The sequence below is a fragment of the Suncus etruscus genome, chromosome 8 (assembly GCF_024139225.1).
Source record: "Suncus etruscus isolate mSunEtr1 chromosome 8, mSunEtr1.pri.cur, whole genome shotgun sequence".
Taxonomy (NCBI): Eukaryota; Metazoa; Chordata; class Mammalia; order Eulipotyphla; family Soricidae; genus Suncus; species Suncus etruscus.
Window position 1 is genome coordinate 116,863,068 of NC_064855.1, and position 12,611 is coordinate 116,875,678.

The 12,611-nt window shown below is 34.7% G+C and overlaps 1 protein-coding gene across 1 annotated transcript in view; it reads left to right on the plus strand.

The window, feature by feature from the left end:
* The window catches only part of ITGBL1 (integrin subunit beta like 1), a 276,453-nt gene that overhangs the window by 241,504 nt on the left and 22,338 nt on the right, over nucleotides 1-12,611 (plus strand). Inside the window, exon 8 of the mRNA XM_049778625.1 lies at nucleotides 8,472-8,588. Coding sequence (XP_049634582.1) covers nucleotides 8,472-8,588 — 117 coding nt within the window. The remainder of the gene's footprint in view (nucleotides 1-8,471; nucleotides 8,589-12,611) is intronic.

Here is a 12,611-nt window from a genome sequence, read left to right on the forward strand (position 1 = left end):
ACTATCTTAATGAGTGAGAGAAGTAAAATGCCTGTCTCAAATACAGGCAGGGGTTGGGAAGGATGGTGGGGGGGCATTGGTGGTGGGAATGCTGCACGGGTGAAGGGAGGTGTTCTGTTTATGACTGAAAACCAACTAAAATCATGTTTGTAATCATGATTCTTAAAAATTTTATATAAAAAATTTTTAAAAAACTCAAGTGTTTTAGTTCACCAGGTGACTTTTTAATTAAGTCAATTTATTTTAAGTTTGCAATTTATTTTATTTTCTGTTTATTTTTATTTATATTTCATAGTAATATACACAAATATTTTACTGTTGATAATAATCATCATATGTTATTTCTATTGTGAATAATTCATTTGCCATTGGTTCAGTTTTCTTGTGGGATTACACTACTTGTTATTTCTATCTGAGCATATAGTCTATGTATGTAGTACTCTTCTTTATCTTAAAGATAAGTAGTTTTTACTTCTCTGTCTTAAGAAGATACCTTAGCTCATTGCCATGGTGACCACCTCTCTGCTTTATAAAAATTTTTCCCACCTAAATATACGATCCCAAAACAAGATGGTGCCTAAGCTTGCCTATTTTGAAATCCTATCATCAGTTTTTGTATGTTATTTGTGTCTGACATCTTGGACACTAAATTATGTTTCTAAGAGCCAAGAACTACTTGACAAAGTAATAGTGCTTCATTTGAATTGTTGTAAAGTGTTCCTCTTAACAATATAATTGAATCTTATCTAATCTATTATTGATGAACATTTGGATTATTTGACCTTTGCTGCTATGAGTAATAGGCTTGCTATAGTTGTTTTGAAATATTTCCCGATTTATCTGTGTACAATTCTCTCCAGGGAATATAAGCAAGAATTGAATTGTTGAGTCACAGATTTTGCTATTGACTTTGCTTTTGCTTTAGTATCTCAAAACACTGTACATTTAAACTTCTATCAGCTCTGAAATAAATTGTCTTACAATATTTTCAAATCACTGACAAAACTTGTTAGCGTTGGTTTTAAAATGTTTAAAAATTGGGGTGATTTGGGAGAGAATCTTATTTGTGGTTTTAGTTTCTGTTTCCCTTATTACTGAGAAGGAAATATCTTATCATATGTTTATGACCCTATGTACTTTCTATTAAAACAGCTCTTAAAATTACCTTTTATATAGTTTCATAATACTAATGTTATCATACAAGTGAGTTAGTAGTATTGCTCAAAATAATAATGTTGAATATCTGTATATATTAATCTTCACAATTTTCACTTGGAGTTCATGCATCATAAATTTAAAAATTAAAAATAAAGACTAAAAGAAATTATAGAATATATCATCAATTTAGAACTTTACTTGCATATATAAATAAATGGATAGCTAACCGGTTTTTTAAGTATTTTCTGAATTTCAGATTATAAATATTAGAAAGATAAAGGGTTACACACAATGATGCTCAGGGTTTACTCCTGGTTTTGTGCTGAGGGCTTATTTTTGGCATTGCTCAGGAGGCCTAATGGGGTACTGAGGACTGAAGCAGGATTGGGTGCATTCAAGGAAAATCTTTTATCACCTCTATTATCTTTCCTGCCCTAGAAATATTTGAAGAATACACAGCAGATTTTACATTTAAATGTTTAGAAAAATGGGGTCTAAGGAAAGCATGTACATCTTTGGAGACATTGAGATATTTTGGTAATTTTGAGAAAACACAAATTTCATTAAAAAGAGTTCATTCAAATGAGATCTGTTTTATGAGTTGTGCAGCACTGTAAGCTGTGTCTATTGGCCATGTATGGCTTCAGTTTTTCTGGATTTTTATAGACATGGAGTGTGAGAGGTGGGGTGCCACCACAAGATAGTGGGACATGAAGAACTTGTGTTTCGGGACCAGAGCAATCGTATAGAGCAGGGAGAGTGTTTGCCTTGCACGAAGTCAACCTTGGTTTGATCCCTGGCATCCTATATGGTGCTTGGAGTCCTGCCAGGAGTCACTCCTGAGTGCAGAACCCAACATAACCTCCAGTATCACCAAGTGTGGCAAAAGAAAAAAAAAAAAGGTGGCATGCGCTCTAATCCACTTGAGGTCACTGCATAATCTATGGATGTAGAAAATCAGATTATAAATAAAGTCTATTTACCTCAGCATCACTAGATAATATCATGATTGTTTACTTTTCCTTTTTAGTACAAACTAAGCCTCAAATACAATTTATAGGGGTTGCAGTCCCTAATACGTTGGGATCATGGTTAAACTGTTGTTTTCTCTGTTCTTAAAGAGTGTTACCTAAAACAATTGAATAAGAGTGAACACGTTTAGTATAAATTTTAAATAAGTTTTGGTTAAGTGATATTGGTGATCAAAAGAACTTATATCAGGCAATTATTTTTTTTTAAATTTTTCATCGGTTTCTACCATCCTTTTCTTGTTTGTTTGTTTGTTTCGTTTTTGGTTTTTTTGGGGGGTCACACCCAGTGACGCTCAGAGGTTACTCTTGGCTACTGGCTCAGAAGTTGCCCCTGACTTGGGGGACCATATGGGATGCAGGGGGATCGAACCGCTGTCCATCCTAATCTAGTGCACACAAGGCAGATAGATGCCTTAAGCCCTGCACCACCACTCTGGCCCCTCTACTATCCTTTTAAAATGATATTTAAAAATCATTTAAAAATATCTTTTAAGATTTATTTTTATTTTTAAATTTCTTTAATTTTGAGTTTATTTTATTTTTAAAAGATTATATATAGTTTCATTACATATTATTTTCTTTTTTTTTTTTGACTTTTTTGAATTTGCTATACCTTAAAACGTAACACTTAAATACTTAAAAGTAACATTTTGGGATATAAAATTTAAATTATCCTTCCCTATGATGAGAGCATGAGTTTGATCATCATTCAAGAGCTGTAGTTGTATCTCCTTAATAATATCTCCTTAATTGTCTTATTTTTGAAATCATATAATTTAGTGAATAAGTAAAAACCTTTGAACTAAAAAACTTATGTTGAAAAGAACACAATAAATGTGTATGTCATTATTCTTACTGCACCAATGGAACACTTGGCTGTATTGCTAACAGGATCTTCAACATGAGCCTCAACCATGAAAATATCTGTTATTACAACGAGAGGTTCAAATCCTTATCTAGGATAAAGTGCATTTATTGAGAACTGAGATGGCAAAGCAGGTAGAGAGAGTGCTCCCTTGCATAGGCTGGCCTGGGTTTGATTCCTAGCACCACAGAAAGTTAATCTAAGAACTGATAAAAGGAATTCCTGCCCACAGAATTATGAATAAGTAACGAGCATCTCTGTGTGGGGCCACAAAACTAGAGAAAGAAAAAGAGAGAATTATCAAGGAAAAGGCAGTGACAAAGATAAGTGTTCAATGGTTCACTAGGACTTTGACCACAGTTGTGTTGGTGTAATTCTTCCAGTCAACTGAAGAAAGATAGGAAAGAAGTTTTCTTAGAGGAAATTAGGCATTATGATCTGGATATTAAAAAATAGACAGAATTTTATAGGGGAAAGGTGATGAGAGAAGAAATTAAGCACAGGAGCAAAGTTGCCAAATATGAATATATAATGAAAATTGACTAGTTGTTTGAGATGTTGACTTCAATGAGGGAACAGCTATGATAAGGCTGACCTCTACTACAAAGTCACACAGAACTTTCATCTGAAAAAAGATTATATTCTCAATCGTATGTTTCAAAGAAGTTAAATTCATAAAATTTTGAGTTGAAAGTTGAATAATTATAAGAATGAAGGAATAAAGAATGTCATCAAAATGATTTTAAGATCTGGGACACTCAAGGTGATTGTAACCTCCTCCTCCTACTACTTGAGCTGCACAAGGAAGAATAGAATTGTAAATTAAATCAGAAAATGCTCCATGTCACCCTGACTTCAACATAGTATCTGTACAAAAACCAGAATCTCTAACTATAGAAACCTGACTGCAACAACTGTGATTGTGAAGAGCTTTTCATGGGACCACAGAGAAAAACTTTGGGGTTAGAAAACTTAGTATTCCTGGAGCCTGTAGTTTGTTTTATGCCAGTATTCTTCATGGGTACGTTCCCTGTTTTTAGGCCAAAGGTTTTCCTTTCTAATTACCCCATATTTGCTGTGTCTATACAAAACACATACACACACACCACACTAAAAAAAAACCTGTCATACACACACCTTTTTATTGCATTTTTTAAATCTCTAATCTTTTAAATTGGGGCTCCCACCTTTTTCATAGAAACTTGGACATGGATTACTTTATTTTACCACATATTGCCACCTTTTTCTATAAAACTGAGAGGTAAGGAATAAAAAGAAGCTGGTTGCTGGGAGTCCTCGTCTCAGATGCATTAGTGGCAAAATAAATAAGGACAGAACTAAATATCCAATCCAAAGTCAATGATAATAGGATCAAGTGACCTAAACTTTAACAATATAAACTTAGAGGGGCCTGATATACTGGTAGGCCAGGGGGCAAAGGGTAATGGATGCACTCTGGGTTCATTGGTGGAGGGAGGTTGACACTGGTGGTGGGAAAAGCCCTGACTCATTGCATATCTAAAATTCAATTATGAAAGTCTCTGTAGATCATAAAATTTTTAATAAAATTAAAAAATTTTAAAAGCATCTGGGCTTATAGTCTCTTAAAGGACTCCTCCCATTTTTTTTGCTTGTTTGAATTTTTGCCCCCCCCCATTTTTTCCTTTCTTCTTTTTTTTCTCTTACCTTGAAACAGAAATACATAACTTGAACCATCTTGTTCTCTCTCTCAAATGAAGGGGGAAATAACGGAGGGCACCAAGACCAAACAGTTATATGAACATTGAGTAGAAATACAAAATGATCAGACTTGAACACCAAATCCAAAGCCAACTACAATAGAAATGATATCCAATCTACAACAGGCTAGACACAGAAGGGACCATTTATACTAGCAGCCCGAGGGGCAAAAGAGGGGTGATATGGGATATTGGGAACAGGGGTGGAGGAAGGACAATATTGGTGGTGGAAATCCCCTGATTCAATGTCACTATGTACCTGAAATACTACTGTGAATGATTTGTAATCCACTTTGATCAAAATGAAAATTATTAATATAAAAAAAGAAATAATCTTATAATATTCAGCAAAAGAGAATAAAATTCTAAACTACATATAAAAAAGCATCTGGGTAATTGAAAATTCAGCTTTATTTCAGGAGACACTTTCTATTTTAAATTCAGGGTTTTTTATGTTTGTTTTGTGGCTACTCTCAATTGTGCTCAGAGCTTGCTTCTGGCTCTGTGCTTAGGGATCACTCCTGGAAGTGCTCAGGGGAGCATATGAGATCCTGAGGACTGAACTGAAGTAGCTACATTCAAGGCATTTAAGGAAAGCACCTTACTTTACTGTAAAATATTCAGGCCCATATAAAAACAATTTTATCATTAAAAGTCAAGCATAATATGAAGATTAATGCATCAATTTTCTCTTTCTCTATCATCTATCATCTATCTTGTATCAATTAAACATCATAAAGATAAGGTTCCATGTTGCTATGTTTGAGAAGATATAAAAATTTAAGACTTCAGAGTCACAGATTTGGTGAAATTTGCTTTGGATTTTGAAATTTGCTTTGGGTAAGCCAGTATTACCAGGAATCTATGTGCCATGGGAATGAGTAGACTGAATCCAAATTGTGATTTCAAATTGCAAACTAATGTGCTTTAAGATGTGGATTGACTGGATGCATTTAAAAACAATTTTTATTTGCTTTGCATGAGACTTTTTTGATGTGGAATATTTCCCTAAGAAGTTGATATATTTTGTAAGTGTCTCAGAGTTGAATCCGTAAAAGTTTTTTGGATAATAATTTCCAATGGTTTAAAAACTTGTAACAGATGACACCTGTCCAAAAACAAAACATGATCAAATGGATAGTTTTATTTGATACTTTAGAAATATATGTATGTTAATTTTCAGGGTAATTTGCACCTATCATGGTGTACTAATATTTCATTAATTTAAAGCACACTACAGAATAAATGCAGCAGTAAGTTTTTACAATGAGAGCAATAAAATTATCTGAATTATTTAAATTAAGTATTTGAATTCATATGCTAACATTTAATTCATCTCTTTTCCAAAGATGTAGATAAATTAAAAAATGTATCTTCACGTTACTTATTGCATGCTTTTAATATTAAATAAAATATGTATCTTCACATTACTTATTGCATGCCTCTAATATTCAATGAAATTAACATAATAAATATATATATATATCCTTAAAATTAAAAATTAAAATTTTGAATGTATTTTCCTAAGGCATAAATTTATAATTCACATTTTTATCCATTGAGGACTAAGTCACTAGATCACTTTGCCATGTTTCTCAGGCCTTGTAGTTTATTTCTTTTCTTCAGTCTGAATCTGTGTTTTTGCATATGCATCCACTATCATAAAAAATAGTGGGTTCTCAAACTTCAGAAGGTAACCGGTGATGTCAAGTTTATTGATTCTAGGCACTGAATCTTTTCTAATTTTCCTCTCTATTAACCACAGTGTGGAAAGTCATGAATCCTTCAGATATTTTGCTAAAAGTAAATAAATAAATATAAATAAATAAATACATAAAAGTACAGGTGCATTTCTCCTGGAAGATATCTGAGGCCTACAAGTTCAAGTTCTAAATTACAAATGTTAGAAATCCATTTTATTAACTAATCTAAGAAAGGATTTTCTTGGAAGGATTTGGAGCTCAGAACAAAATATTGAAAATAAAGATTATAAAACACCCAAGGGAGGCTACACACTGCCAGCAACTAGACCCTACTGTCTTCTCATTGGAATTGAGAACTGAACCCGAGAGTTTCTTAAGCCCATTCATTACTGTGTTAGTGCGTAGATCCTGTGCCTTCGCTTAAGCTCTAAAGAGCAAACTGGGACCAAAAGCTGCTGGAGTCTCTTTTCAGATTACCAGAGCAGAATTTGGGCAAAGGGAGAATCACTAGGGGATGAAGATCTCTGCTGCTTGACAATCCTTGAATTGCTAAGTAGAAATAGAGACTTGTTGACTGGTACCCAGAACGATTTTATCTGTTGCTGTATCTTTCACCTTACCACTTTCATCTTCCCACAAAGATTATGAATCACCACGTCAGATTATCCTTAACTACAGCTTAAAATAATATGATTCTAAATACTAATTTCTTTCTCTCTCATCATATACCTGAACCAGAACTTCTTGAACAAGACACAAATGCAGCAAGAAAATATCTAACAACGATGGGGTCAGCCTTGAAATCTCCTACCATGCTTTTAGTGGGTGTGTAATTATGGTGCTCATACTAATGACAGAGAGTAACAGATGTCTCAGAGTAGTCACCCAACTGAATTTCTGGCACATGCATATCAGCTCCTCAGAAAAAAAGGCCTTTGCTTCCTCATGCAGTCTCTTGGCACCACATGAGAGTCTATGCAGATGGAGTATGGTCACTGAGTTTACATCGATCCCTTCCGAGATGAATCTTCATGGAAAGCGTCTTGGCCTCAATAAGTCCCTGCTTCCTGTTTAGTAAGATGAGAGTAATCATGCTTGTCAACGCATGGCGTGATGACAACAGAATGATGTACTTCAAGGAATTAGAGGCGTAGACAGATCGTTACAGAAATAATGATGAATGTCAGCATAATGATAATGAGCAAAGAATTCCCCAACTTACGACTGAATTCATTCCAAAGACTGTTTGTACTCTTCAATCTTCAGTCATCAATTTAGGTCAGTGCTTTGGCAAGTGTTCCTGGGTAAATGAGTTCTAAGAACTATACAACTGACTGACTACAATTAATCATAAAATATTATATTGAAAGATAGGTACCTATAAGTACATTTTTCTTATTTCAAAGACAGAACAATAAAAAGTATCCTTAATGGGAATGAATCCATATGTTAACATGAATATTTTCCGTTACATATCACAATGTCTCAAACCTAAAATTCAAATATACAGAGGAAAGTATTAAAATAATTACATGATGCTAAACTCTGGTCAAAATGGATTCAGTTGTGTTCAACAGAATTCTCAACCAAAATTTAACACAAAACACTCAGGAGGTATACTAACTGAATTGTGTCTTTAAGATGAATGAATGAAGAAATAACCTAGTATAGCAGAAGGGTTTACGCCAAGAATTTTCACCTTAACTACTATGTATACATACATAGCACATGTATATAGTAGTACATATACATATACTATATATACATGTGTTATGTATACATACATACAGATGTTATATATACATACATAATATGTATGTTTGACCTTCAGCTGTCCCAAAAGAGGCTAGAAAAGTTATTTGTTGAACTATTCTCAGGCAGACACCAGAATGGCTCAAGAGGTTTAACTTTAATAGGATGCTTGTTTCTGTTGAAAACAGATTGAGATTGTGAACTCTCCCTTTGTATTTTGCAGGTAAGTGTGAATGTGGAAAATGCACTTGCTACCCACCAGGGGATCGCAGGGTGTATGGCAAGACATGTGAATGTGATGACCGGCGCTGTGAGGACCTGGAAGGTGTGGTGTGTGGAGGTGAGCATTCCCTCTACCTCTGCTCCTTGCATACACCTGGCTTCATGCATCCACCTTTCTGATTCTCTTCATTCTTCAAAAATATTTATATTCAAAAGAAGAGACACAAAAAGCCATGGATACTTAGAACAACTCTATGCAACTGGGTTTTCCATATACAATTAAGTTTTTATTTTCTCCAATTATTGCTTGAGGGATGGGAAAATCCACTGATACCATCCATAGAAAATTGCTGAGACTAAGTCCCAGGAACATAAACTTTGGGGCAATTGACTTTTTTAGTAATGTTGTCATAACCCTGTTTTTTTTTGTAAAAACAAATGGGGGCAATCAGGGAGATATTATAGGGGTTAGGGCATTTGCCTTACATGTGCCACACCCTGGTTTGGTTCCTGGAACCTCAAATAATTGCTCACGCATTTCCAGAAGTAAACCCTGAGCTTCAAAGCAGGAGTAAGTCCTGAGCACTTTTGGATGTGACCTCAAATCAAAATCAATAACATCTGAGAGGGAAAAGATTTCTCCAAAATCTAAAAGATAGCACTGAGACTAGAGGTTATTTTTCATGGTGGAATTACAAAAGTAGACTGTTGTTATGATGGCCCTGGGACCCAAAAAAACAGATTCTTGAAAGAATTAATTGTATAAAGAAAGAATGAGGCAGAAGATGGAGCCAGCCAAGGTCATGGCAGAGAGGATAGTCTCAGAGGTAAAAGGCAGATAGTGGAGATTTGAGCCTCAGCCGGGAAAATTAGGGAGGGAAAACTAGGGAGATATAAGTCTATGAGACTTTGATAAAGAAGATATGTGTTAATTATAGCTTCTTCCAGATTCTTGTACAATTGAGATGACTCCTACCAAAACAATTTGGTAGTGTGTTTCTATAAGAAGAGGATCATAAAGCCATTGGCAATTATGAATGGTTGGGAAAGAGAATATATGTAAATACATTCTGAATTTAATATGTAAATACAACTTATAGAAGGCTGGGACTTCATCGTTCTTTGCAGTTGACAATACTGATAATAATTTACAATTATGTTAATGATAAAGTTCATTTATACAATATTCAAACATCACATATGCCACCACATCAACACACCCATCAACCCACCCATCCCCTCTCAACACTCCACCATGGTAAATTCAATTCGGTAGTCCATTCTAAATTTTTGTGCCTTGTTTTCTAACACCCGACATAATCTATATCTCTATTCTTTCTTGAATCGCTACGAAACATTTTCTAGTTGACCAGTAATATGTTTTTCTTTCCAATCTCTGTGAGCTCAAGGGAAAGGCTCTCTATAATAACTGTTGTGTTCAGTATCTTCTCTCACTCCGGCCCCAAGGGGACCACCCTAAGCAACTGTTCCTCCTCTCTCTGACTTTCAGAAGTGGGAAAGTGACATGAAGTTTGGAGGTGTTAATGCCCCATCACTAAAAAGTGGTCAATCCAGGATTTGAGTTGTGACATTTAGTTCACAGATCTGAATTTTACTGTTTTCCCAGAGTGACATCAGTGTTTTCTAATTTTTTTCCCAACCCTGCTCTTAGCTTATATTCTCCCACCTTCTGGTGTTGCCAGAAATATCTAAATTATATTTGTTAGACACATTAACTATTGAATCCTTTTTTTCTCTCTCACTATTCTTTTCTCTCACTATATTTTTCTCTTTTATACATAGAACCTAGAATGTCCTGCCTACATATTCCTAATTTTATAGCATTGTCATTTTCTATGATGACATGTAGCATCTGTCTCTTTGTCCAGCTGTGCCGAGGAATAAATTAAAATGGCAGATGTGGCAAAAAGAAAACTCTACATCTATATATCCATTAAGTTTTATATCTGTTCCTCTGAGGAAACCTTCCTTTTTTTCCAAATTTTGGAAGGAAAGCAAAGATAAAAACACACAATATATCTCTCTGTTTGATGAGATGAAACATTAACTTAGAAAATGCTCAAAGTAGCAATTTTTAGACTAATTTTTCATTCTGCTTGTCTTAAGTGTGGGTTTTGTTCATCTACCAAAAGTCATCGCTGATTTAGGGGACATTAACTTACACTAACCAAACTAGTAAGAGAACAATGACCAGTTAAAAATTAATTGAAGCAACAAGAAGAAATATAGTAATATAAAATGACATATATTCTTTAATATGCCATTGAATGCAAATATAAGATAAAGGCTAGAACTCTTTGTAGAGAAACTCTGGGAATTTATATATAGAGATAGGATTTGAGTACTAGTAATTTACTGGAAAGATGAAGGAGCTACTGATAGAAGAGAAAATAAGTCTAAGAAAACAAAGATAGCCAGCTAAGTCAAGTCACAGCAGTGGCTAATAAGTCTTATTAAACTATATTAAACCATAGAAAAAAACTACAAGCATGAGGCCAAAACTACAATATCAAAAATTAGAAAAATGTACCTGTCAAGGAGGTCTGCCAAAGGTAGGAGGAACATTGGGGATAAAGAGACATTGGTCTTGTATTGAATGTGCACAGTTCAATGTTCCAGATACTCAACTGTGAGTAACCTTGTAAGTCATGGAACCTCCATTTTAAAAAACTTAATTACAATTAAAAAAAATAAGACATGTTAGCAATCCAGGTACTGCTAGATTTCAGCAAGTGCTTCATTCCACAACTAGAAGCGAGGCTCTTAGAGTTGATACAAAATACAGATCTCTTCAATTTCTGTCAGTCATTGTTAGGGGACTGCTTTTAGAATCTATAAGTCACCCCAACTTCCCATCATATACAGAAACCTCCCAGGGCAGATTTCTGAGCCAGAAACAATCTTCAGATAGAGAACACTGGGTGACAATTGGGTGATGTAAATAATCAAAATGGTAAGACAAAGGTTGGTGTAGTGACTACATCTCTGAATAGTCTCTCAGCCCTCAGAGCAGTTGGTCAAAGTATTTCCTCCACACACTGAAAAATATTAACATTACCTAAACACTGTGGACTATCCAATTAGAATTTTTCTTCAATAAAGGCATGCTTTATTTGTTATCATCCAATCTTTATTAAAGGTTGCACAGTTGGCTGGGCAATAACTGCGGGCATGGGGAGTAACATTGTCCTGCATATCTTGGTTTCATTTGCATGGGGACAAAAAGACATAATTTTTTGGACAGATGGGAGAAAGTATTATAATGAACAGCAGACTAATAAGACCCTTTACCTTGCTGAAATCACTTAAATCTTCTACAAACTCTAGACCCCTGGAAATAGGTCTATGCCAATGTTATGATGTTATACTGTTCATGGTAATAATGTTCCATGGTTGATACATTTCAACTAGATTAGGGAAACATAGATAGAACATGAATTAAGGTGCTTTTCTTGCACACAGCTCATACATGTCTGATCCATGGCCACTATCAGTTGTACCCCTGAGCATCACTGGAGTGATCCCTGAGCACAGAGTCAGGATAAACCCTGAGCACTTCCAGATGTGACCCAACTATCCTCCACATATATATGTATGTATGCGTACATACATATGTGTGTATATATGTATGTATACATATGCATATATTTATATATATATAATTCAGAAAGAATGGGAAGGATTCAGGATGAAAGTTAATCCATGTTTTTGTTTTACATCAAACCATTGCTTTGTCAATAGATATTCCCTTGGTAGTAATTTCTGAAAGTTCTATTTATTGAAGAGTTAAACTTCCTGTTAAGGAAAGTTTTTGTCTTCTCAAGGGCTTGGTGCATCTTTGAAAGTAGAGAAGATTCTGTATCTGAGCATCATGCATCTCACAATGCTCTGTGCTTCTGGTCTTTGCTAAAATTAGTTTTTGGTTTGTTTCTGTGCAGTATCCAACAATGCTGGCTCTCTATAGCCCCAAATCTCAAAATAGTGCTTGGTATACAATCAATGCCAAGGACTGAACATGGGTCATACCAGCCACCAAGGTGCAGCACCTTTAACATTTTGCTATCTTTCTAATCTATTAATTTTTATAAATCAACCAAACTCTCTTAAATTATGTGTTCTC